We start from the raw sequence: 27,671 nt of genomic DNA on the forward strand, positions 1-27,671 counted from the left end.
TATCTGGGCCTTTAGTAAAAACAACTGGCAGGCATGCAATACAACAGTGTGCAAACAAAAGACAGTGAGCGTGTGTTTGTAAATAAGAACAAAAGAGGCAGCATCTATCAGCATATGTTTAACTAAGTGTGTGTTTGTGTGTGTGTGTGTGTGTGTGTGTGTGCGTCTAAAGCCTGAGGATGTATGTACCAGCATTAAACAGCAAAGCACTTCTTTAAGTCTCTCTGCATTACAGCATGTGCCAAATGCCACAAATGAAACTAAGTGTGTATAACACCAAACTCACCTGGTGTTTGATAGGGAAGGTGTATTTCACCCAGGTGGCCTGTTGCATAATCTCCTCTTCCTCCAACTTCCTCTCCCTCTTCCTCATCTTCTCCTTCTCCTCTCGCTCCAGAGACGTCATACGGTGCAGCCTGCAGCCAGGGGAGGTGGTCGTCAGCCACTTTCTCTCACTTGCTCTCTCTCTCACACACACACACACACACACAGACAGACATGCGCGCTCGCGTGCTTCCAGTCTGATGAATGACCCACTAAATGAACTCCCGGCTTTGGACGCGCTCCACTCTCAACAGCAGAGGGCTCTGGTGGGTTTGCGGAGGAAGGTGTGAGAACGAGGGGAGCCTGCAGACCCTCCCCTCCCTGCCCCTGCAGTGGGGGGCCTGGCCCTGCGCAAATATTAGTCTGCAACACAGACTGGCCCCTTTGATTCGCAGTGGGCATTGTGGGCAGCGCCAGGGCTAGCGGTTAGCAGAGGAGCTGGGTTGATCTGGGTCGGGCAAAGAAAGAAGAACAAAAAAGAAAACGGAGAACCACACAAGAACACCGAGCTAGGACCAGCGACGCTTTACCGTGTGTGTCCCAGCGCGTCCTTCCACACCGGCAGCAGGGCCACTGGTTTGATGGCGCACTCCAGGATGGCTAGGGCCAGTGCAAACTCCCGCGCCTTACTGCACATCTGTACTGCCTTGATCCAGTTCGCCCTGAGGGGAAACCCCCACCCCGCACGCACGCACACGCACACACACACACACACACACACACACACACACACACACACACACACGTCAGGTTCACTCTGCTCAGGCATGCTGGGAAAGAAGTAAAGTCGTGAAACGGCTCCTCTGGGACTGGACCGAGAACTCCGTGCCGCCACGATGACTTGCGGTTAGACATCAAACCCGGACGCAGCGGCGTATTAGCGGCCGCCTGCGTACCTGTGGGAGGTCCAGTTGGGGTGCAGGAAGGGGGCGGGCACGTTGTTCTCCAGCTGGATGATGGTGAGCCGCAGCGTGGACACGGTGAGCATCTTGGAGCCGTGCACGGAGCCGTTCCACTTGAAGTCGCCGGCGGGGGTCATGCAGAACTTGTGGGCGAGGTGGCGCCGCTTGTCATGGTCCTCGCGGTGCTGGTGCTTGTTGAGCGCCAGGGCGTTGGCGCTGTACTGGTTCTGGTAGACCCGGTACTTGCCCTCCTGGCCCAGGCGGAAGAAGGAGCCGAGCGAGCCCTTCATGACCAGGTCTCTGGTGCTGCGCGGGTTCAGCCGGGCCACCTCCCCCTGTTGGCCCACCACCAGGACCTGAGGGGAGAGGAGGAGAGGAGAGGCAAAAAGAATTTAGTGAAAACTCAAACTGAAAAACCAGAACCACCTGCTACCCGAGCACCCATGTAAACAAACACGGCGGAGGGGGGCGGCTTTCTGAAACCCTCCCGGGAACCCCTCACCTCTTTCCCCTCCTTGTAGCCCTTATTGGCCTCATGGAGCGCTGCTGCCACCTGCTGGCTCTTCTGCTGGCTCAGCTTGCTGTCGGGGTTGCGCAGGCGGGTCACCATGCGCGTGGCTGCTGCCGCCGTCGCCAACCCCCGGGCCCCGCCCGGGGTCTCCCCTCGCCCCCTCTCCTTCCCCTCACCTGCACAAACACGGACGCGGCTTGAGGTCAGAATAACGAAGTTATTGGCTCTGCTTCAGAGGTTCTCGGTCCAGCTTGTGCGGATGCCCCGGCCACTCCGGGCGTTCTCTTCCAGCTCTTCAAACACCCAAGCCCGTGAAAGCAAGGGCCCAGTCTGGCTTGGTGGAGGCACGGACCAGAGTGAGAAGCTCTGATCTCTGTTGGAACCAGCAGCGTTGGGAGACACCCGGGGCTCACCCTTCTCGTCCTGGCTGGATTCGGAGGCCTTCTCGATGGCGTCTGGATCTTCTCCTCCCCCCTTCAGGCTGCTTTGGCTGTTCTCATCTGCGGTTGGTGGGGCCCGCGGAGAAGAGGCACCTTCCCCAACATCGGCGCCTGACCAAGGGGAGTGCTCTGTGATTGAAGGCAAAACGATGGAAACTCAGCGGGCGGGTGAACCCTGAAAACAAGCCCTAGTGCAGCTTTGCAAACGCAAGTGAGGCACAGAGTGCGACGACAATGGAGAAGTTTTAAAAAGTTAGACTTTTGCGTTTTACAGACTTGTTCACATACAACAGTAAACTGAAAGGCAAGACTCGATTCGTTATTAGGAATGAAAAACACTTTGGTATCATCCTACAACAAGCGAGAATGGTTTTGACCAGCAGTCAAAAATGACCAAGTAGTCCAAACAAAAGCAAGGCAACACATGGGAAGGAGAGGCCCAGCGGTCTGAGCAGGTGGGGGGGGGGGTCAATGGGAAGGCGCAACACCAGTAACCCAGGCAGTGTCCCGAAGATCTGGGAAAAAATACCCAAAACGAAGGACACAGCGATGGTCGGCTGAAACAAACAGCGCTGGAATGGAGATGCCGGGTTTTTATTAACTGCTCTACCAGTTCAAGCGCGCACACACACACACACACACACACACACACACACACACACACACACACACACACTCACACACACACACACACACACACACACACACACACACACACACACACACACACACACACACACACACACACACACACACACACACACACACACAATGCAGCACCGGTCGGTTTTAGATGTGTCATGCTCGCGTCAGTCTTGACCACAGAGCACTTAGGAGTATGGCCGTGATGTAATTTAGTCCAGATTCAAGTATGATTCTGACTCCTGCCACAGCCAAAAGAAACAGGCAGAACCTTCGAGCCCTGCCAGCTGCACCGCCCAAGTACTACGCCCAACACACACCTCCTCACAGAGTGAGGCGAGGGGAGAGGGAGAAAGAGAGAGAGAGAGAGAGAGAGAGAGAGAGAGAGAATACAAACAGGCAGTAAAAAGAGACAGATCAAGATGACTAAAAGTGGAAGTTAAGAGCCTAAGGGAGAAAAGCGATGGGGGGGCGGGGAGGGAGCTGAAGCCATAGCAACAAGACCTTGATCCCAGCAGAAGTCAATGCGATTGCACGCATCAACTCCAGCATGCAGCACTAGCAAGGAACCGCGCGCTGCTTGGTGCCCCAAACGCACAGACAGATAAAGACACTGACGATGGCAGCGGGTGGGGAGAGAGCAGGGGGAGGGATGGGCTGAGAGCACGTCACCGGGGAAACACGCCTGCCGTGCCGTGTACCTGCTGCCGTGCATGGCTCCTCCGGACCCGCTCCTCTGCGGGGCTCGACGGCTGCGCCTTGCCCGGTGGGAGGCCCCGCAGGCAGTGTGACGGAGGCCCCGCAGGACCCGGTCTCCGGGGATTCAGAGTCGCTGTGCTTTGCAGTGTCACCAGAGGGTGCTTCGGCTACAGAGGAACACACCGGTGACGAGCAGAGCACTGTATATCAATTGGGAAGCTGGAGTTAGAGCTCATGGCTTGTCGGAGAAGGACGTCACTAAACTGTACAATGCCGTGACCCCACAGGAGCTGAAAAGGCCATTCTGCTCCTACGCAGGAACCTGCTGTAGGATGTGTGTGTGACAGCACAGGACATAACCGCCACAGATGGCATTGACCCTGGACCAATGATTGAGAGACACCATCAGTTTGTTCACTGAACAAATAAACAAACACGCTTGTACATTAAAAAGTACCACGAATTCCACTGGCATTTACATTAGCGTTAACCAGCAGGGCACCTTCAGGTGCGCCTTGCATAAGTCACATAGCAATCCCAAAAAGTAAACCAGAATCCAGCCATGTCTCTGCCGGACAGATTCAGCTCTTTTAACAGATTCAGCTCTTTTAACACATCCAGCTGTTGCACACGGTCGAGCACAGGAGTTGACCGCTGGCTATATGAGCACAGACTGGTGAAAAGCACAGGATCCACGGCACCCTCTAGTGCTCACAGACGACATCTACAACCCACTCCACTTCACTTCCGAACAATGAAATGCTCCCTTGGTCCAAATTCCACATGACTTTTACAACTCCTACATCTACCTTGTAAACATATTTACAAATGTTTCATCGCAATGCCAACAATGACAGGATGATGCCACTAAACACTGGCACATGGTGGGACAGGAGTTAGTTACTGAAGCATCATGGTACTTTCCTACTAGTAAGGGGAAACGGGAAGTGAGTAGGACCCTCTTTTCATCTGAACCGAAATCAGCTCGCAGCCACTGGTTTTGGGGTCCTTCATTACCTGCAGGGCTGGCTTCCTCGGTGCCCGTTTGGGCCTGTGGGTATTTCTCAGCAGGCGTTTCCGACTCCTTCCCCTCAGCTGTGGACAGCTGCTCCTTTTTTGATCTCTCCATCTCCTCTGCAGCCTTCCTCTTCACCTCCTCCATCTCCTCCTCCTGCTTGGACCTCACGCGTTCCAGGATCTCCTCTGTGTGTGTGCGCGCGCGTACGTGTGGAGACAGGGAAAGAAATGGAGAGAGGTGGGTGTGTGTATGTGTGAGAAAAGGAGAGGGAGGAAGGTAGAAAGGAAGACAGTGTAAAAATGTGCTTAATTCAGTCATGATCAACTCACTTTCAAAAGGCTTTTAAAGCAATTCACAAGAAATGATGCACAGGGAATATTGGAGCCTTAAGTAGCGGGATGGCATTAGCCTGAAAACATGAGTGGCGCTGAGCTGATCTGAGAACAGCGCGTCTACGCAGTGGAATGGAATAATAACATCCTCTTCTCAGTTCCTCAGCCTTGTACACAGCATTTCCAGTATTGATCCCATCACCTCTGAAACTAAACATTCTAGGCTGGCTGATCTTTCAACAGCTGGGTCAGGTACTATAAAGATGGAGAGGATCTCTCCTTCTTTCTCTCTCTCTCTCTCTCTCCCTCTCCCTCTCTCGCTTTTCAGGGTTTCTTGCTCTCAGAGTTATTGGGTTCTTCTGGTTGCAAGCGCCAACTTCTCTTCACCTGTCTTCTCTCTGTCTCTCTCCATCTCTCTGCATCCCTCTGCCAATATCCAGCACTCTCTCTCTCTATCCATCTCTGTCTCTCTGTCCAACTCCTGGCAGTCTTTGGGCAGAACTCTGTGTCCAGTTACTTAGGCTAGAACTCTGCCAGACAGAGATCACTCTCTGATAGTCTTACAACCATGCTGCAGTCTGGCACTTCTGACAACTCATTACTGACCCCAGCACGCGTGCACACACACACACACACACACACACACTTACTTGACACCCCACTGACTGGGTGCTTCTCTGCAGACTACACCATCTAAGCCATGCCAGGCAAGAGAGGACCAATATACCCAGAGCACAGGGTGGGGCAGGGGTATGAACCCCTCCACAGCACAGCCACCAGTTCACCAAACCAATCACCGCTGACTAAAGAACACGCACGCGCATGCACACACGCACCACTTTGAACCAGGTTCTAGGATTTCTGGAAGATAACGCTTCTGTGATTCACACCGAGATCAAATCACTCAAACTAACAGGAAACTCCTTCCAAAAAGTGTTAGAGAGAGAAAGGGCGAGAGAAAGAGCGAGCACGCATACCGTTGGCGGCGGCCAGGTAGCACTTGTTGCTGCCACGGGCCTTGTTGGTGAGCTCCTCTGTGATGTCCATGTGCGCGTGGATCTCGTCACGCAGGGCCTCCAGTGACGAGCACAGCTGCTTCTCCCAGCAGGTTCGGTCCATGACATCCAGGAGCTCGGCCAGCTGCACCCGCGTACTGTAGTACCAGATGGTCTTGTTCTCGTGCTCACCGTCTTCCTCGCTGGGGGGAATTACAGGTAATGTAGTTTGGTTGGCTCGAGTCCTGATAGATAAGCCATGTAATACAGCACCAACACGTTAACAGGGGAGAAAGTTTAGAATCTAATCGCCAGCTAATTATCTACTTTATAGATTTAATACGCTGAATGAATGAATGAAAAGGGCTCATAAAAGGTATTCTGGAAAAATACTTATGACAAAATAAATGAATTTAGAATATCAGTATTTAATGTTTAAGTAAAAATGTGGTGAACGGTGATACCGTAGACGGCGGAAGGCATCAGAGAAAAAAGCTGCACTGCTGTTAAACCGGCACTCACCTCCCCAAGTTAAGAAAAACTAACACACTTATACAACCTAACAAGCCAAGTAAACCAGCGGTCTAAATACCCCACAACCAAACGCCAAGCCGAGTGTATGTGCGTCTGCGAACATGGGATCAGCTTCCTCCCAAGTTTTCAGACTTACACTACGATTCTGCGATTGAGGAACCAGTACTTCCTGCGGTGGCGGTCAAACCCGATTGGCTCCTGCCTGATGTAAGGGCGGGCCTTCTGGCTTTCGGTGACGCTGTCGCCCACGCCGGGCACCTGGTGCGCCACGCACACCTCGCACTGCCACTCGTCCTCGGGCACCACTTCCAGGGGCGGGCGCACGCACTCCAGGTGGTAAACGGCGGAGCACGTCTCACAGCACAGCAAGTCACCGAGGCGATGGCACACGCGGCAGTGGTCATCGTACTGGACCACGCCCTCCGACATCAGCTCCTCCCGTGCCAGGTTGGTGGCCAGGAACTGATCCACCAGAAACTGTAGGACTGCAGAGAAGAGGTTCAGGAGAAATTCACACTGATGAGGACATGGCACGGTGTGACAGAAACATCCAACTACATACAGATGGGGTTTTAATCCAAAGTAAATGATTAAACAATTAGACCATTAATAATGAATTAGTATAATTAATAATTATTGATTAAATAATGTCAGTAAATAAATAATTACATGAGATGGAATCTTTTATATATATATATATATTATATATATATATATATATATATATATATATATATATATATATATATATAAAATTATATGTGACATCTATCTACTTCATAATTAACACAATTTAATTCTGTATTCCCCCCCCCCCCCCCCCCCCCCCCCCCCCCCACACACACACAGAATGGATGATCTGTGTGTGTGTTTTATTGTGGAGCATTTACAACACTGGCTTGCTTGGCTTGTAAGGTGGTTTATTTTCTAAACTTCATTATTAAATTAAACGTGTATTTTTTAGTCATCTTGCTACTTAGAGACTGTTTGTTTAGAATACTGTCTACATTTTAATTAAATAATACAAAACTTGTTTAACTCAATTAACTCTCCCAGGAACACCGAACAAGCCTTTAAAAAACATCACTTTCACACATCAGCTGTGGGAGGACGGACTCTGTCTGATAACGCTGTCTGATAATTGGCTGATTGTTTTCAGTTGACTGCTCATGTCTAACACAATATGCCAGAGCTAAATGAAGTTGATCAAGAATTAACTTCCCCAGTCGAAATCTCCATCGTTCTCTGGTCTTAGAGACCTGCAGACTTAACGTACACGTGTTTCTGCATCAAGACAAACTACTCTAATCAGTCCTGTAGAGCCAGAACCTGAATAACAAAACCACCCCGTCTCCACGTGCCAGCGGCAGTTATTAAATATCATAGAAGCAAAAGCAACGGAGATCTCTTTTGCTCATCCATCCTCATCCTCACTCGGGGCTCGACTACTCTACGCTGCGGCTCCTAAATGTGGTTCTTTCCAAAATACTCAACCAATAATCTATTTGTTGTTTGTTGATGAGTGAGATATAAATAAACAAATAGGCAAAATGTCACTTTTAATTATTTATACACACAGCAATTTATTTTGAATGTTTCTGCCACATTACACAATAAATTTAAATATTCAATTAATCATTTAATGTTGGTCAAAGTACTCCATAAGCATGGCCCATGAACCCAAATGAATAAACTATATAACTATAATTTAAAACAGATTTTAAATGTACCATATAAATTATAGGTTAGATATAAAGTACCTTCAGCCCAAACACACACACACACACACACACACACACACACCCCTTCCCTCACCTTTCAGCTTACTCTCCAGTGGCTCGTATGGGTAGTCCTCCCCATCCTGGAAGCACAGCACGTGGTGGTACTCGGGGTCGCTCTCGCAGTAGGCGCGCACCACCTCGGGCCACGTCATGCCGTCCACAAAGTAGAGTGTGGAGTTGACGCTGTCCTTCAGGTCGGCGGGGCCGAACGTGGTGTTGGCCGTGTCCTCCTCCCGCAGGATGGCCTTCAGAAGTGCCGTGTGCGTCTCAGCCAGCAGTGTGCACTGCTCCTGGCCCGAGAGCGCAGCGCAGAAGTCCTCGAAGCGGAATGGCGACAGCCGCAGCACAGCACCGAAGTTGCGCAGCACCTCATGGATGGAGGCTGCCGTCAGCAGGTGGGTGGCGGGCACCAGCAGGTCGTCGGAGGACTTGGGCAGCTCCAGGGGTGGCACATCCTTCTCCTCAAAGACAGGTGCGCGCGGCCGGGGCACGCGCGGTCTCCGGCGGCCTGGCGGGGAGAAAGAAGGGGTAAGGTTTTTTTTCTTTAAACAGTGTGCTTCAGGGGCAGATAGCGAAACTTGGGATTGTGGAACAGTTGAATATGCAGCATTTATATTTAGTGTTCACAGTTGCTTGTCCAGAGCAACTTTGCTTTGTTGTGGGAAGTAAACCTCATGCTATTATATTAGGCCATAATCTAAGGACATCATTAAGCCAGAACTCTGTCAGACAGAACAGAAAGTAAGAAAACACAAACACACACACACACGGGCGTGTTCTTTAAGACGCAGACTAAGTGAAATAACAGTGTCACAATAGCCAGCAGAGTGACACAGCGCTGATGCCAAGTACAACCAATGAGGCGCTTCCTTTTCAAATGAGAACAGGCACATACAAAAAAGGTCAATAGTGATCAGCGACATCAAAGGACCATCATCATCAGTGGTGAGAATCTCCCAGCAGAGATGTGGTTTTAACGCCTCCACTGCTCACAGTGGAGCTCCGGTGCGAAAATTAAGCTTGAATTAGTGTGAATTCCGCCATTGGGGAAACCTCTCTTTAAGGTGGCTGTATGGTGGAAACCAAAAGAACCACCGTAGCCCATCGTAAAGGCATGAACACATGCAAGCACGCACCCACCAAGACGCACACAAAATTATGCCATCATATGCTGGACTTGTTTTGGAGTGTTGTGATGCTGTTTTGAAAATGTACATGCAACACCGCCACAGTACAGCTGCAGGTAAATCAATCCCCTGCCATCCCCCTCCCTAGAGGACCCAGACTCAAGCCTGGGGGGGACTTTCCACTGTTTACTCACTGCAGACTCAATTACCAGCTCATTTCAATGTCTGCCAAAGCAGGGGCTCATTAGTGGGACAGTATCAGGAATCCAGTTTCCAGTATCTGGAAATACACGTAGCCCTCATTCACATAAGAATACAGAGTCCTACACAAAGCAGAGAGAAATTATTTGAGCTAATAAATGATTATTAAAAACTGACAATATTGTTGTTTAACCACAACGCAAACAATAACTTGAAGTGACTGCTTAAGTTTATACTAAGAATAAAAAAGAGGGAAAAAAAAAACATGAACATCTGCACGGAGCTATTTTTAGGGTGATACATCGGGCCTCTGATAACGCAGTTATACCAGAAACTCCAGATTGGATACACAAAGTCATATCTATGGATTGTAACCAACTCCTCTTCATATCAAGCACGCAAATAACGGCAAATGGGACAGAATCGTGCTTTAATGCTCAGCATAACACTTATTTATACCCAGGTCATACCACAAACATGCCCAACGAGCCCAACGAGCCCAGCGTGGCGTTGGACCTCGACGCCCTCTCCACAGGAGATGAAGAACGCCTACATTCGTGGGTCATCTAAGCACGCACTTCGCACAACAGGTGGAGTCCGGGCGCCGTTTTCAAAACAAAAGGCGAACTCGCTCAGGCCTTACATGCTTGTCCGAGTTGCACGCATCGTGTTCACTGCGATATTCGTGTTCAGCACAGTTACAGTGCAAGGAATGAAATATGAAAGCCGAGTGAGTTTTGCTTCGATGCAGTTTTATGCAAAGAAGAGCGTGCAGGATGCTGCCACCCCAAGCGAAGTGCGTGCTTTCATCCGACGCTCGGCCATCTAGCTAGCTGGCTACATTACAGAGTGGCAAGCGGTAATGTAGTCGATGCAGAAGTGCTGCTTTTGTCACATTAACGAGTTGAACACGAAAAAAAATAATATCGTAGCAATCTAGCCAACTTCTGCCAACTCGGTTAGTTAAACAAAAAGCGTTGCTGCATGGTTGAGCAAGTTTGACTAACACGATTAACGCGTTATATAAAAGCGTCGTTGGCTATAACTTCACCCCCAAACGACACACTTATAAAACAAAAACGTGTTGATTTAATGTCGACGAAGTAACTGCAAAGCGATTTGGACACAGACAACCAAGTTACACATCCATCCCTTGTAAACATCCGACACGATGCCCAGAGATCTGCCACCGGATCTCGGTAAACAAAGAGGCCTCCATTTTGAACAATGCTGCCAACTTTCCCCCTCAAGTTCTCCAAAAAAAAGAAAGAAAAGAAACGAGTATCAGGGACTGACGTGCACATGCGAGCCGCTTAGCCAGCCGGACCGGTACCGTACCCGGCGCGTCGTCGTAGGTGCTGCGAAAGCTGCTCTCCGTGCAGTAGCTGCCGTCGTCCTCGTCCGGGATCTCCTCCACATAGTCGGACCCGGGATCGGTCGGCTCTTCTTCTTCTTCATCATAATCACCATCGTCTTCGTCGTCCTCGTTGTCGGACGGCGGTGGGTCTCGCGAAAGATCATCCTCCGACCGTAAACTCGCGGCATCCTGGTCGTCGCTCTCGTGGTCGTCGTACACGATCTTGACCGGCCGCCTCGCCCTCCTCCCGCGCCCGCCGCCTCTCGAGCCCCGACCGCGTCCCCTGCCCCTCGGTAGCGAGCTCGCCCCGGCTCTCCGTCGACCCCTTGGTGAGCGGTGCGCTTCGCCCTTCGGAACAACCGCCTCAGAAGCCGACGGCACGGCCCGTCGTCCTCGCCCTCTCCCCCGTCCTCTCCCCCGCCCGCCCCGGGATCCGCGGGCTGGCGCTAGCGAAGCCTCCCGCCTTGGCGCATGTTTGGGCGGCCTGCCTCTTCTCCCTCTCATTTCACCTCAGATAATCGTGTATATTTATATATATATATTTTTTTTACCTCAGGTCTTTTTTTTCGCGCCACCCCAGCCCATACAAATCCGCCAAAAACCACGACACCCACTGAACGCCGAGCCCCGTTTTTTTTTTTTTTTTTCCTCCCCCCCCCCCCGGACGGGGGTTAGTCCCGCGAAGCGCCGGACTCGATTAACGGGAGAAAGCTCGAGCGGAACGGCCGGTGTCCCGCTCCGGGTCGCGCGCAGCCGCCATCTTCCCTTTCCTCTCTCGCTACCCCCCCACCGCTGAAAACGCACGAGCAGGCCTGCGGAGGTCACGTGACTCGCTCCACAAGCCCCATGCAGCTTCAGCTCAGCTCCACTCACCTCTGAACTACGCGTGTGTTTGTTTATTAACGAGTCAGGTACACACACACACACGCGCGCGCCAAAAGACTACCTGCACGCTAACTTGATATAAAGAAAAACGCCGTCATTGTTTTTACGTCCTGCATGCTTATGAGCGGAAACAGATGTGTACAGTATATGCATCAAATGAATTCATTGTGAATCACTCATGAGTTTATAATTATATATACTGTATAAGTACAATTAATCTCTCTCTCTCTCTCGCTATATATATATATATATATATATATATATATATATATATATATATATATATATATATATATAAAATATCCTTTGTTGTTTTTTTGATGTGTTAGATATTTATTAAACACATTTGGGCAACTTCGATTGATTGTAATTACACTGATGTGACCACAGCGACGCCTTCAGCACGTAAAGTGCATGTAGCTAATATATCTTTGAACAATGGATGTACTTCAGTTAGTGGGTTCAAATTAAACATAATTTCAGATGTGCTTTACTTTGGGAACATAAGCAAACAAAAAAAGTGTTATGGATATAGTTTTTCGCACGACCTCTAAGGAATTTTCCACAAAGTGTCCACTACATTTCAAAATTATTCCTGAGATAAATGCTAGCTAGCTATGCGTGACACGGCCTATAATCCACAAAATTTCGATAGGTTCGATAGGCCAATATTCAATTAATTAACGTTAATTAAATAACAGATCAGTTAAATATAGAAAGAATACGTACGTTGTCGTGGCCGAGTGGTTAAGGCGATGGACTAGAAATCCATTGGGGTCTCCCCGCGCAGGTTCGAATCCTGCCGACAACGTGTCAAAGTTTTTTTGCTTTTGTATTTGTTTTGAATTCCTCTGTTTCCATATGACCAAGAAATCTCATGATATTGTTTTTCTTCCCCGTGAACTCATTCATACCATCAGTAAAATCCATTCGCTAGTATCCATCACTAGCCATTTTGCTATAAAGTTGAAAGTGCAAGCATGTGTATAAAATAGCTTAGTGTTCATACACAAAAGAGGCTACCTGAGCAGGAGCTTTAGAGCTCAGGTTTGGCTTTTAGGTAGAGGTTCTTTATCCTGTCCTTCAGAACAACTTATCTGCATTCCACCAACGGAAATTCTGAACGGGCGTTCAAATCCAACCCAGAGTGATGCCAGCTCCGAATATGCCTGTAACTTACATCACTATGGTTAATGACCGCACTACATTACTTTGACCTAAATTATTGGTTTATTTATTTATTTTTTTGCTGTTTGTTACGAATGCTGTGATTAATCATTTATCTAAATCACATCGATTTGGTCAGGGTGCTCTCAGGAATACACCAGGAATGCCTCAGTTGTTACCAAGTTTAAACCAATCCATAAAACATTTAGACTAGCATTTTGAAGTGTTCTTACTGTTCTCTTATTTAAATAAATTACTTTCATTGCCTTTGATCAATTATTTATTTTTTATAGTTATTGTTATTGCCCTGTGTTCTGACATTTCATTGTAATTTATGTACAGCACATCTGTGAACTGTTGTTTTAAATCTACAATGTTATAAATCTACAACATAAGATGTACCTTTGTCAATCCCTTTGATACATTTTTTATTCAAATTTCAGCAATTAGACATAATTCAGGAGCCAACCATTCAGTTTCATGCTTCCATTCCAGGGTCAACTCAAGACAAGAACAGCGTTTTACAGTCTGTTGTTAATCAGAAGAGTTTTATTTAAAAGCATTTGTACAAGTCCTCTAAAACAGCTCCACAACCTCTATGGAGTACTGGCCAGTCTGGTGGGACTGCTTGGAGTTTTTAAGCACTTGTAGACTCCCTTCAATCTTTCCCAGTTCGGAGAACAACTTCACCTATAGGCGGAATTCAAGGCAAGTTGTTAAAGTGATTAAAATATTAAAGATTTTCTGCAGGTGTTAATAAACATTTTGCTGTCAGATTCAAAAGAAAAGTTGCGTACTGGACAAGGCAAGTCCTTCAGTTTCCTTGAAGATGGATCACAAGCCAGGTGACTGTTGGAACACACTACCAATATTCTATATCATCCCTGCATTTTTATGGAAATAAGCGACCTACCTGTGACTTCACAAACTTGTGAAGGCCAGACAGCAAATGTTTCGCCTCAGGAGCCAAAACCAGGACTGTGAAGTGAGCATCCAGCAACAAGCAAACCCACTCCATAATCTACACCAGAAGAGGAGAATGGGATCTGTTCAGTCATCCTTTCTCTCTCTTGTATATGTGCACATATGTACACACGACTGCCATTTTAAGAATGTAAGTATGTCTTGAGGCCAAAGGCCACCAAACCTGAGTCACAGCTGGCATTCGGAGAGCTTGGATTTGAGGGAGGACATCTTGGGAATACTTCAAGTACAGGAACTGCAGATACTGTAGGAAGAGCTGAAGACACAGAGGGGAAATAAACACACCGTGTGACAAGCTAGTTCTTCTGGTGTCGAGGATCAGCATGGACAATTCTGCACTGCGTTTCTCACTAGGTTCAAAGGTTCAAAAGGCTTTACTGTCATTTCAGCTATATACAAGTACACAGCAAAAACGAAACAATGTTCCTCCAGGACCACGGTGCAACACAACACAAAACAAGTGCAACAGACAACACACGACACTGCAAGATGTCAAACAATACAGTGCAAAATGTCATACAATAAATAAATACAGGACAGGACCAATACACAATGAACAGACAGTGCATTTGACAGTGCATTTATTTTGACCAGTACACAGTACTGGGAATATGTAAAGTGGGTTGTGCATAGAAATGCAGTTATGAGTTACTTACTATAACCTGGGTGACAGTGAGATCCTTCAGGTAGGGTAGGAGGAGGCTGTCACTGTAAGCTGTCTGCAGAACCTCATTCCTAGAAAAAAACGGCAGTCAAGGAAAGACCCTGAAGCATTCCGAACACTGCCGTTTATCCAAAACTTTCTTCAGCAGAGATTCCATTTTTCCAATGCTAGTGCGTGCAAACTTGGTGATTTTGCCGGTTACTGGACAATTTTAAGTCTCAACCAACCACATTTTGCCTTCAATTTTAATTTTTTTAACCTCTTTAGATGTCCTGTCTGTTCTTTTAGTTAACTGGAATTTTATGGATATTTATTTTAATTACTTAGTAATGACAATGAAATTAATAGGAAATATGTAGTAATAAGACCGAGGACTGAGAGGGTCTGAGGGCGCAATGGGTTCTTGGAGTGTAAGGGAATTTAAACAAATGTTAAAAATGTAAATAAGTGAATGAGTGAGGGAGGAAACAAACAAACAAACAAACAAACAAACAAACAAATAAACCCTCAAATTCTTTAGACCCAAAAAGCAGAATGAAAATGAGTTAGTTACACAACAGTAAGGATACAGTAGCGCTCCTTTGTGGAGTCCTACAGGGCAGTCCATATATATGGCCGGCAGGTCCTTGCAGGGCTTGGTGCCACGGTCCGACGTGTCCAGAGGCGCCGGAGTGACCTTTGCGTCCGGAGCGGTGGAACCTCCTCCGTCCTCCTCCAGAGGAGCAGGGCAGAAGCCATTGTGCTCACCGCCATCGTCATTCGAGGGCACCGGGCCCTGGGTGAGGGCCTTCATCAAGTGCAGGCTGTCCGGTTCTAGAGCCACACATTCGAGCTCGGCATCGGGAATGCTGTGGAACGGGTCAGAAAATGCATACATTCAGGAAGGAGTAACTGACCATGTTCTCCTGGAGGAGAGAAAATTTTTCTTCCTTCCAGTTCTGGAGGGTGTAGGTGCAGGAATCTGTGAAATTCCCACTAACGTTCCCAATCTCTGCCCCCAGCTGGCCCGGGGCTACGTGACTGGGAATGGGGATCTTCCGACCAGAGCAGAGGAAGACCTTAGTCAGACTCACCCAAGGATGACTTTGAGACATGCGCAGGTGATGGCTTCTGGGATATCGGGAAAGAGCTGCAGGCAGACCTGACAGAGGCGGAAGTCCTTCTTCTCCAAGGCCAGAGTCAGCAGCCCAGGACACACACTGCACACCACCGCACAGATTAGCGCAGACAGACAGACAGGAAGGGCTAGAAGCAGTACAAGCATCTGGTTCTCCCTCCCTCCCTCTCCCTCACCTGTGGCACAGGTAGCGTGTGTCGGCCAGCTGGAGCAGGCTCACACGTGGGTAGAAGCTGGGCTCGGCCCGGCACCGCGCTACCAGTTCACACACCAGTCTGCCCACTGCCAGCTGCTGCTCTGCCTGCTCCGCCCCAATCAGGAACATCTCCACTTTCTGCTCCACCTCCTCCACGGGGCCCTGCTACAGGATGGGAGCATGTTAGCACACCGGTGGCTGAACACACACACGGGCTAGAAGACACACAGCCAGCAGATAGACCGGTCGGAGAAACCCAGCGGAGGAAAATGAGTGCATAGCTAGACCTGGACTACAGGAAACGGGACATGGTTGCTTACTTGGATGGTGCAGGTCAGCTGTTCTATCGTGGTGATCTGGTGCTTTGAACTCAGCTTCTGAAGAGAAAGCAAACAACCAAAGTCAAACACCCAGCACTGGAGACGCAAGTATGGTTGGTGTGTGTGTGTGTGTGTGTGTGTGTGTGTGTGTGTGTGTGTGTTCGCTCAGTGTGTACATGTGTAGCACTTATGTGCAGAGCATGTCGTGCATTTGTGCAGCACGCTGTGTGTGCATATTGCGTCTCGCATGTTAGTGCGTAGCGTGTGCGCTCGCCGTACAGTTCTCCGTGTGGTCACGCCGCGGCTCTTCCCTGGCTTGTCTCCGTGGGGAAGGGTGTTCCACGATGGCACCAGAGCTGGACCTTTGCTTTCTGCATTCAAACAACAGCCTCATCAACACCTTCCAGCCTTACACGGAGGAGCATGACAGGTGGGGGCACGCGGGGGGAAAATCACCACAGGAACGGCAGTTACCGTTGGTGCGCGTCTGCTTCAGCTTCCCCAGGGCTGCGGCCAGAGACGACTTCTGACACTCAAAGGGGATCACGGACAGCGTTTTCCCGTGAGTCACGAAGAGTTTCCCGTAGTAGCACCACACCTGCACAGTCAGGGAGGGGCCACACAGTCAGGGGGAAACGTTCATCTTTACCATGACTGGTCTTATATGCGATATTTTCACAACATTTTTCACCTTTTTTTGGCATAGGAAACTGGCCAAATGAAACAGAGATTGAGATTCAAGACCCTCAGGATGTTGGATTAACCTATAATCCACTCATAAAACAGTATTCTGACAGTAGAGGTGAGGTGATGTCAAAAAGGTGAGTGTGTGAGTGTGTGTATACACAGTACATGGCGTATCTGACCTGGCCGTATATCTTGCCAGCTAGCTCTCTGCTTGCCTGCAAGGTCTGGAAATGAGTGTTCCACAGACACAGGTAATCTACAAGAAACGGGAAACCACACAGTCACACACAAGCACTGAACCTCTCCCGCGTGTCCTTTACAGAACACACACACACAGGGCGCGAGGTCACCATACACACGTCACAGTGTGTTTCTGATTTCTAGACAAACACAGCTTTGTTTTTTTGCCCCTCATCATCTTTTCAGTGAAGTGCAAATTGGAATAAACCTCCCAAAGAGCCCTGCAAGAGAAACATTCATTTGCACGTCCTCCTGCCGTTGACTCGGACACACCACATGCATCTGGAGACAGTCCGACACGTCTGGAGACATGAGCTACGCGGAGAGAGGAGAAGGTTGGGGTATTGGCGTTTTTTCTCGCTCCAGTACCGGGACGAAACCACACCGTATGTTTCACAAGCCGGAGTTCTCCAGGTACACTCTCCAGCTATCTAATTAAAATTCCTAACGAGTAAACATGTGTGGCGAGAATCTCACTACCGCGAATGACCATGTTTCAAACATAACCGTTCTCTGTACACTGGTGCCCCGTCCTGTATGAGCCACAGTGGGATAAAACAGAGCGATTCTGCAATGCTCCGAGGTGGGTGCGGAATTTTCCTCCGCTCTGCAGACGGCAGCGGACCGGGAGATGAAAGGCAGATGGAGGGGCAGTACCTTTGCCGGTTCCAGCCGAGGGGTGCGAGACCCCCACCACGGCCACGTGGGCCTCATCCAAGGGCAGGGCGGAAGCCGAGCGCAGCTCTCCCTCACCGATGGGAAGCTGCAGGAGCAGGGAGCGCGGCAGGGCCTGCACCTCCTCGGCTGCCGCGGGAGCAGGGTGCCGGGCTGGGAGAACGCTCTCGTACACGCTGCCGTTAGGGACTGGGGGGGGGAAAGACAAAAAATCAGAAGTGATCAGACAATCGTTTTTAGTACTCAGCTTAGCTTAGGTAGGGCGTCCAGCTATCAGCCGGAAGGTTGTGGGTTCGACCCCCTGGCCAAGGCCTTTGAGCAAGGCCCTTAACCCTCACAGCTCCAGGGGCGACATGCGATGGCTGAACCCGGACTCTGAGTCCGGCTTGTGGAACGAAGCATTTCACTGCACTCCACGTGTGTATATGACAAATAAAGGCATTCTGTCTTCTAAAAAAAGGGCGTTAATGTTCACCACAACAGGATGCGTAGTTTATATGGGGATGCTTCGTAATCAGCACCACCCCCGGAACGAAAATAACTAACAGGACTGAGCGAAGAATAACGGTCACATCCTTAACGGACGGACAGTGTGGTAGAAATTAAGCGACAGATGGATGGATGGATGGATGCCTAGCTGCATGTTTAGACAGATGAACAGTTGCTTACACCAGTAGAGCAGGTGGATATGTTCTTCTCTGAAGGTGGCAGCGTAGCTGAGTGGTGCTGAGAGATGGGGCCCCGCCTCCAGCTGGTGCTTCACTAGCGTGTTGGGACTGAACCTCTGTACATACAGGAAGTGCTTGCCTCTCTGAAACACAGGGAAAACACGCCACGCTAATCCTAGAATTATCCATTAAAGGAAGCACGAACCATAAAGACTTTTAACGAGCTGTTAATTCCTTCATTCTGGCTTAAGTGACTCGGCCAGCCATAAGTCACTGTTATCCAAATTAGCGTTACAGCCAAACTCGTCCTTTGAAATGGAGCAGGTAGGCGTGACTATTGTCTACACCTGGGAAAACCCGCGTGAGAGTGACTTTTGGTCAGGTGTTGCAAAGGTAGTGCGCTCTGCCTGCTGTACCTGTTCTGAGCTAAACAGGACAAGCAGCTGTTGCTCCGTCCGAACCATCGTGCTCCATCTGGCAAGAGATTTTTGTTAAATCAAACAGCAGCTTTTGTTACGGGCCCTCCAGTATGCTGTGTCAAAGGTTTCACAGTTTATATGATACCTGACCAAATGCATTATAAGAATACTTATAGATAGCGCACCAACTTAAAACATTTATTATGCAACAGTTCAAAAGATTCTGTCGTTTATAGCAAGAGCCCACAGCGAAACCAACAAAGTAAATAAAGCGTGTATGTTTCAAAGACAGTTAGACCTTTAGACCAGATATTTTAAAAATCTGTCCTGGGGTCAGAGCCTGCACCATCATCTCTCACCTGATCACCTCGTCTTCCAACAGGACCTCCTCTATCGGTTGCTGTGGAGCGGTGAGGAGCGAGTCAAGGTATCTGACACCCCCACGCCGAAACAGAACCACCGGCTCGTAGTCCGGAACCGAGTGCACCCTGTATATCTCGGCAGACACCTAGCGTGCAGATGGCAGAGGTTCAACGTCGGTTTAACACAACAACTTTTTCTGTAACAACATGAACAATCAGCTATCCAAGCAGATTTAGTATAAAGCCCGGCTTTAATAAACTGAGAATCTAGTCACATTAAAAAAATGACAAAGCAGCGAGTTTACTGTTCTCAAGCACTTACTGTTGCTTTGAAGGCTTGATCAATATTGACATCTTCAGTTTTCCAAACCCTGATGACCTGAACGAGAAGTGCGCAATGAAAACGTACATAGCCAACTGTACACTAGCGTACGATATTCGGATAGGAACCTTCTTATTGTCGCCTTACGTTGTCATTTGTAACGGCTACGTATTCCTTTGTCTGCGAGTTGTAGACAGCTGGGCAGGATATGAACTGGCCTTGTTTCACCGTCCAGCTACCCAGCGGCTTCTGATCGGAAACCTGCAACCAACGATCAGCGACGCTTAGGACGTATTCGTACCGACGTACCGGACAATGCAGGAGGCCGTTAAAATGCGTTTCCCCAACGCTGCTAGTTCAGCCCCTAACGACGAATAGCGAACAACACAGCCGTTTAACGCGATTTGGTAAACGCCTGAGCTTATGCTGGTGGCATTTAGGCAACAATCCTCGCAGAATGCAGCCAGAGACAGTTAGCGAGATGGCGGTACACACACATCAGGCACCCAGCGGGGATACCCCGCTTGTGTTTACACGCGAAGGCACCTAGCAGCTGGCCACCAGTGCGTAAAAATGGAGGTTTAATCAACCGTGGGACATTTGTTCAAACCGCTTTACCTTATAAACGGTGACGGATCTTGTAGAGTCAGTAACGAGAACACGATCGTCGTCCCGATCCAGTTCAATACCCTGAATTCCCGACTCGGGTGGGTTCTGCGTGGGTACGAGACCGCACAGCGTGTATCCCTCGTACAGCGCTGCCATGTTTCGTCCAACTACTAGAAAGTGGTTATATCGCGAGATTACACAAGCCAATCCGCGAATACGTTCCTACATTTCTGAGCCCTTGATGGGCGCTGCACAACACTGCCCCGTTGCGGTTTGGAGTATATTGAATATGTTCTATATTGAATATAGTATATGTTGAACACACACACACACACACACACACACACACACACACACACACACACACACACACACACATATATATATATATATATATATATATATATATATATATATATATATATATATATATATATATATATATATCCGTCAAGTGTTCACAAAACAATAACTATGACACAATTGCAAATAATATAGGTTAAGAATAATTTGATTAGAATATACATAAATGTATTTATTACTTTATCTTCTTTCGGAAAAAAAGGCTTCGCTCACTCGGGGCCTGTGGGATCTAGCTCGTTGAGTAGATTGCGAACTGGTACCCTTTTCTTTTTTTTTTAGTAGTCAGTCTTGTACATTTCGGTTTTCCTCTCTCAGATGAGGAACTGGTCAGACTGTCCACTGGCCAGACTTGGAGAAGAAGCGTCTGTCAGGGTTCCAGTTGACGGAGAATATTAGAAGATTTACCGACACCAGATCATTTTAAATCTACACTAAAACGGTCTTATTTGACCAGACTTTCCGCTCAGTTTAAGCTCTGTTATCTTAGCTCCTGTATTTCCAGTGCTACAATACTTTTATTTCTTTGAATTCATAATTCAGTATATCTTTATGTTCGTCTTTTATCTCAACACGTTACAGAAATGTATTCTGTTTAGATCAGTTATTTTATTAATCTATATAGCAAATCTTAGATATGGCAGGATATATATATATATATATATATATATATATATATATATATATATATATATATATATATATATATATATATATATATATATATATATATATATATGTATGAAATGCGCTATACACCCGGTCTTACTGTTAAAGTGCTTGTGTTCTTCCTGTTTTCTACTGTCATTTAAACAATATTTAAACACATTCAACACGTTGGAGGTTTGTTTTTTTTATAGCGATAACGACAGGATGTATAAAAATATCTGATCATTTATCTTACTGCTGAATAAATCGCATGTATTTCATCACTTTACTTCCGAGTTTGAATTGTATTTTTTTTACATTTAATTATGTAACTGACGAGTTGAACGGAAATGAGACGTTCAGGAAACTCAGCTTGCAAAGTTTGCACCGAATTTGTCTGACAAGTGTTCACAAAACACTGACACAGTTACACATAGGCTAAGAATCATTTTTATTATAGTAGACGTATGCATTCGTACATTATGCAGAAGTTTACATCTTAGCAGTTTGTCACGCATCCATATAGAGTAACTATGTTTAAGTCTGACGAAGATCACACTAGGTTTGGAGGCTAATGTGCATTTTACTAAAAAAAAAAAGAAGTCTTATTTACGTAATGCCCAATATCTCTGCTTACACACACAGAATTAATCTTATTTTCGCCACAGCACGGGTATTTCTGTACAGAATTAGACTACATGCTTTTAAATCTAAACTGTAAACTTAGTTTGACTAGCCTTTCGGCTCCGTTTAAACACTTCCCTTAGCACCCGTATTCTCTGCTGCTTTATATAATTGACAGTTGATGTAATGCCCTATATCTGCGGCTACACACACAGAATTGATCTTAGTTTCGTCACAGCACGGGTATTTTTTGTCTTGTACAGAATAAGCCTCTTTATGGTTAAGGATCATTTCAAACTCGTACTCGATGCAGTTTGCGTTTGACTGACTGTCGCTCATGTCCCATCCCGCCGGTTTCTTGACTCCATCTTCGCATACAAAGGGTCTTCCGAAAAGTTTCCCCATTTTCTCGTGGAGTTCTATCCACACAAAGTCGTAGTGAAGGTCTTCCGTGCCGAGGAAGTGCGAGACTTCGTGTATGAGGGTACCAGGCTTGGAGTCCTTAGAAAGGTGATCACCCGCACCCCAGAAATAGTGGCACAAGTACACCTTGCAGCTCTGGTCATGTTGGTAAACATAGGCAAAAACGTTGCTATGTTCAGGATTCGTGTCCTCTAAAAACGTAACTTTCTTCATTTTCTCGATCATGTTTTCCAGGAGTTCCTGCGTGAGCATCGAGCTGTACTTGTAAGGATCCGGATCAACGTTGCACGACCTCAAGTAATCGACAGGCGTGCCGTACAGTTTCTTGTCCAAAGCGTCCTGCAGAATTTCGCTCCGTCGGCTACTTTTTGGTTCGGATGGCTAAGATTCCTAAGGTGATTCCCGGTCCCACCTTTGAACTTTTTGCACAGATTCTCACCTTTAACTTTGGCAAGGGCAAGCTCCATGTTCTCGGTTCAGGCACTTCTGTCTGAAGCAGGAAATCGTTTTCGTCACACGCGATATAACCAAGTACGCCCTCGCGCTGAGCCATACTACGCCCACCCTCGGAAACATGGCTAAGAGCTAATGGATTGAAGATAAAGATAAAAACCAGGAGCTACATTCATAAAGGGTCCAGCCTGAGTCCCTTTATGAATGTCAAAGTACTGGCTCACTTTCTGCAATGTACAAGACATCTAAAAAATAGAGGATTTCATAGCCTGTTAGACAGATGATAGCCCAGAGGCAAGATATGGACTTTTATCTAAAGGGTTTGAGGTAATAAAGAGTGTTTTAAACATTAAATTAGAAATGTTAATAACATAAAACATAAAGGATCATAGACATTTTGTACCCTTATAAAATGATTTGTGCACAGAGTAGAGGCCTCTGCACGCTTCTGCAAAGGATTCTGCAGACCTGTGTAAGCACATCCTCTCTCCACCAGGTGCAGGATGGTACAGAAAAAACAACTCTACCTTGCAGATGTAGGGTGAAGTCATTTTTTTTTTCAAAAAGAAGTCCTTTGGACTATAATTGTTCCAAGCTCCAACAGATATAAGTATTAAATATCAATTTGCATATATTGTATAATGTATGGTTTGTTGTAACAAAGGCTGAAGGCAGCCACCCTACCCAGGAATGACAGGAAGTAAACATGAGCTCTGACCCCTGGTCCAAGAGCCATCTCCCAGGTATAGCACCCATTTAACCTTCCTTAGTGACAGTCTATTATTATGAAGGCTGTTAGGTTGGTGGGGTAGTTGTTGTTGAAGGGTATTGGGCTGATGGAGATAGTTTTGGTTGAGGGGTATTTGACTGTGGGGTTGTTGTCTTTAAGGGTTATTTGCCTGATAGGGGTAGATGTCATTGAAGGTCACTTGGCTGTTCATGGGTTTTTTGGTTGTGACCTAACTGTGGGGTAGTTGTGGTTCATGGCTATTAGTCTGATGAGCCCGTTGTCTGTGAGTAATTGACTATGTGGTGTCTCATTAAAGTCATTAGATAGACAGTCTTGGACTTTTTCTACTAGTTTGTTGTTTGTTCCTTGGCTCTCTTGATTCTATTTATTCTTCTCGTTTTTCTCTATCCCCTTTCACTCAATCATTCATTTTTCCTTCTGCAACTCTTTTCGGTCTGTCTCTATTCTCAGCGTTGTCCTGTGTTAGAAATGCCTCTTTTAAGTCTGTTTTGCGCTGGTTCTCCCTCTATGTTTCCACTGGCACTCTCCACGTCTCTGCCTGTGCTCCGACAGTGACAGGCTTTGCCCACGCTGCACTGAAACACACAAGCGCTGTAGTCCATCTTACAAATGTGCACGATGCAACAAAAATGGAGAAGAACAGAGCTCAGTCTAGATGTGTTTAGGATTGAGTATCTTTTATTATTATAGCCTATACTACTCTAGAGGGCAGATAGTCTGTGTTGCTTCAGCCTTCACGTCTATGTACCCTCAAGGCTAACCACACCCATAATCCCAAACCCTTACTCCAACCTAAACCTTCCCCTAACCGTGCTGGAGTTAATAACTAGCTACCTACAAAGGCAACATATGCCGTCATGCTGCATTTACTATGTATACATTATTAGAAATAGTGAACCTTTATTACTATATTATAATTAAACAAACCACATTGCCTGTTAATTCTGTCACATAACTGTCAACACCATCAGACAGAAAATCTGACAGAGCTGACATCTAAGGGTTTTGATAAATTTGGCATTATTTTCCCAAATCAAATGGAGTTTATGTAGTTGCCATTTTGTATTGATGCTAGCTGCTAACAGAACCTATTTCATAAGAATAGTTATATAAAAATGTCAAATAGTTTCCTCAGAAATCCAAAGACAGCATTGACATATCTCCTGTGTCACAACCACAATATTAACATTTAGATTTAAAATATTCCAAAACTATATAACATAGTAGAGTCTGTGTGACAGAGGTATGTTCTGCAGAGGTGAAATGTGGCGATCCTTCAGACTTACGGCTGCTCTGGATATTATAAGTGTAATTGTACTACATCTTAATGAATATCTGATGGTGTTGACAAAATGTGGGGACACAACTCTAAAACCTTATAAAAACATGTCACTGGAAAGCAAGCTCGCTTATATGAGACATTATGATTTGTTGCTTTTTATGAAAAAGTCTAATTTAAAATCATTTTAAAACACAAATTACTTATGCCTGTTCAACCCTTCTCTGTGGACACAATTTTAGTAGCGATAAGTCATAAGGTGTCACAAATTTGATTTAACTATGGCTAAGTTCAATAAAGGAGGACAATTGTGTTAAAAGCATTCTATTATTTATCCTTCATAACATTTACAATTAAAAATGTGCTAATGATTAAACTTGATAGCAGTTGCAATTGCTGGACAGGTTTTGACCTATGTCTCAAGAATCAGTGACAAGTTTATCCTTGGTTTGTAAGACAAACTTATGTAAATCACAGTCACTCCTGCTCCCACCCCAAAATGACATAGGTAATGCAAGATGTGTTAGTAAGCAAGTACGTTTTATTTGCTACGAGATTTAAGAAAAGAGTAAAACAATAATCCCAACAAATATGAATAAAATATATCCAAGGGCAGTAAAATGCAGAGTACAGGAACCCAGAGAGGTCGTTCGTCAGTCAAAACAAACAAAAACCAAACAAGAAAAAACCAAAACAAAGAATTTATGGCACTTTGTACTGGCCAAGGACACTATATCAGGATGACATCACCAGCCATGGCTGAAGTGACACAGAACGTTTGGCCCTGTTACTCAGGGCTTAGCTGTAGAAGATAACTGAAGAAATTTCTCTCAAACTCAGCTTGCAAATCGAAGACCGTTACTGCAGAGCTTTGATGTTTTCCATGAATGTCCAGAGAAATGGAACTAACAGCATTCCAACTGACTAAGTTGAACTGCCTAAGAATGATTGAACTCCAATTCTGGTGTGGTAGGCACGGAAATGCACTTCATTGGGCTTCTGTTCTTATGGCTGTAAGCTCAGATGTGCCAGGTTTATGAGATTCTGACTAGAAAGGTTAGTTTTTCTGTGTTGTTTGTACTGGTTTGAAACTGTCTGGTTTTCACTTCTCCATACTACAAACATGGCTTAAAATCGCACGCTCTTTATTAGTACCTACCATAGCACGTGAAGCTCCCCAAACGAGGCCACTGTGTGGTTGTGGAGATAACGGGACAAATACAAAACAGCATGCAACATTGTTGCATATAGCAAGTGAAAACACAACTTGATATTTTGGCAAACGAGAACTGTGCTGTGTCAGATACAGTAGAGAGAATTTAGTGTCATCAGACTCTGCTTAAGGTACTTGAATTGCTCCAGTCGCTTACTGTTTCCAAAAAAAACCTTCAATGGTGCTGAAGCCTTTGAATTTCACATCTATAGCAGAGCTAAATTTGATTACTGATGCTGTAGCACTGGACTTTGAGGTCCTGCAGAAGTGAAACTGAATCATCCCAATGTTACCGATATAGAACAGGCCACAGAGGGAAGTATGGAAGTACAAAGTCAATAAAGCAGCTTAAACCCAACAACTTCAAGCAGTACCAATTACAAACACAAAACCTGCATCACTGCATTACGACACAGAAGCGAGTCTCATCTCTGTTTAAGGCTTCCCTTTATAGAAACAGAAAACACAAACGGAAAAAAGGAAAAAAGTCTGCGCTCATTTTCATCAAGCTTTGTGTGCATGAATGCATAACAGCACTTGCAATTCATTAGACAAAAATCATATACATTTTCACAACTCTTCACAGGAGCTCTACTCCAAACAATTAGACTTAAAAACCCATGTGGCGAAGCTAAAAAAAAAAATCCTAAAACACTAACTGTACAAGAAAAAAAACAACAACTAAAAAAGGCAAAGCCCTGCAGGTATTTAAAAAGCGTTACTCAGACAGAAGCACAGAAGCATGCCAGTGGTGCTTGCAGGAAATGTGACACTGTTACCATGGTGATGAGATCCATGTACAGTGCCTGGGATTGTAGATTACATGCATGTATGCTCATGCCGGACTTCAATGCACAAGCGGCTGGATTTTTCTGTATTTGTGTACAAGACCATTGGATTCAATCGTATGTGAACAGGTAAACGTTTTAAAAACTTAAAGTCCCAAAGAATCAGTTGCTGTAAGCTTTGCTCAGGCTGGGTCTACAATGGGAGAAGTTACACGCTCACTCAGATGTCATGGGAACAGTTTGTTCTGTTAAACACAGAGCCAACGACGCCAATTTCAGGGGAGTTTGATCAGAACTTCAAGAGCGAATGGACGTGTGACTTTTTTGCCCTTTTACTGGATTTTTCTGATTTTTTTATGTGAGATACTGACAAAAGCTACTGGCATGTGTAGCTCTGTAGACTTAATTAAAAAAAGGAAAATAAATGTGATACAACTTTTATACAACTGATAGAACCCTGCATCAGATATTTGGGCTGTGAAGTCCTGGTGTCTTACTCAAGTACTTATAGCCACACAAGTAGCAGCATGGCTGTTTTTTGTTTGTTTGCTTTTTGTGTGTATGTGTGTGTGTGTGTGTGTGTGTGTGTGTGTGTGTGTGTGTGTGAAAAATGGCTCTGGCCTCAAGTTACAATGTCATTCAAGTTACAATGCTTCAGATGATTTCAAATACAACAGTCATAAAATACTCAAGAAGAAATACTAAATCCATTTACCAGTCATTTAATGAAAGGAAAATAAGAAAGCGTGACTTGGATACCTAACAGAAACTTAATGGACATGAATTTCTTTAATTATTCTTCACTGACTAAGAGATTTTGGTATACACACATATGTAGATTGTTTCTGTACACTTGCATGCGGAGGCACTGTTGGAGCCGCTGTTAAGCTCAGCTGCACTTTAACGTGCTTTCATGTACACAAGTCAGCGGAACAGAACTTGCATCTGTTGTTA

The 27,671-nt window shown here is 46.2% G+C and overlaps 2 protein-coding genes and 1 non-coding gene across 7 annotated transcripts in view; 1 reads left to right on the plus strand and 2 right to left on the minus strand.

The window, feature by feature from the left end:
* Window positions 1-11,622, minus strand: part of LOC113583255 (nucleosome-remodeling factor subunit BPTF-like) — a 32,681-nt gene extending 21,059 nt beyond the window's left edge. For 2 of the 4 annotated variants that reach the window (XM_035528761.1, XM_035528753.1), the window contains exons 1-11: window positions 10,803-11,622; window positions 8,213-8,686; window positions 6,534-6,882; window positions 5,846-6,066; window positions 4,536-4,721; window positions 3,521-3,685; window positions 2,151-2,306; window positions 1,729-1,913; window positions 1,221-1,582; window positions 855-986; window positions 287-416 (exon numbers count right to left, since the gene is read on the minus strand). In XM_035528761.1, coding sequence (XP_035384654.1) covers window positions 287-416; window positions 855-986; window positions 1,221-1,582; window positions 1,729-1,913; window positions 2,151-2,306; window positions 3,521-3,685; window positions 4,536-4,721; window positions 5,846-6,066; window positions 6,534-6,882; window positions 8,213-8,686; window positions 10,803-11,367 — 2,925 coding nt within the window. In that variant the 5' untranslated portion in view covers window positions 11,368-11,622. The remainder of the gene's footprint in view (window positions 1-286; window positions 417-854; window positions 987-1,220; window positions 1,583-1,728; window positions 1,914-2,150; window positions 2,307-3,520; window positions 3,686-4,535; window positions 4,722-5,845; window positions 6,067-6,533; window positions 6,883-8,212; window positions 8,687-10,802) is intronic. The other 2 variants (XM_035528757.1, XM_035528763.1) reach the window with 2 other exon arrangements.
* Window positions 11,623-12,477: 855 nt separating this feature from the next.
* On the plus strand, window positions 12,478-12,559 carry trnas-aga. Its single transcript has one exon. It is a non-coding gene; the product is annotated as a tRNA-Ser (tRNA).
* Window positions 12,560-13,434: 875 nt separating this feature from the next.
* Window positions 13,435-20,372, minus strand: nol11 (nucleolar protein 11). Of its 2 annotated transcripts, none has more exons than XM_027019535.2 (18): window positions 20,188-20,372; window positions 19,717-19,830; window positions 19,570-19,626; window positions 19,245-19,393; window positions 18,883-18,940; window positions 18,468-18,609; window positions 17,781-17,987; window positions 17,063-17,139; window positions 16,671-16,794; window positions 16,476-16,567; window positions 16,197-16,253; window positions 15,857-16,038; window positions 15,637-15,762; window positions 15,133-15,411; window positions 14,556-14,634; window positions 14,063-14,155; window positions 13,829-13,936; window positions 13,435-13,605 (listed from the first exon to the last, which is right to left on the minus strand). In XM_027019535.2, exons 1-18 carry the CDS (start codon window positions 20,332-20,334, stop codon window positions 13,492-13,494), a joined length of 2,205 nt encoding a protein of 734 aa, XP_026875336.2. In that variant the 5' UTR covers window positions 20,335-20,372; the 3' UTR covers window positions 13,435-13,491. The 2 variants fall into 2 exon arrangements, with proteins under 2 accessions (XP_026875336.2, XP_026875335.2); XM_027019534.2 differs by having other exon boundaries at window positions 15,857-16,041.
* Between the last annotated feature and the right edge of the window lie 7,299 nt (window positions 20,373-27,671).

The sequence above is a fragment of the Electrophorus electricus genome, chromosome 1 (assembly GCF_013358815.1).
Source record: "Electrophorus electricus isolate fEleEle1 chromosome 1, fEleEle1.pri, whole genome shotgun sequence".
Taxonomy (NCBI): Eukaryota; Metazoa; Chordata; class Actinopteri; order Gymnotiformes; family Gymnotidae; genus Electrophorus; species Electrophorus electricus.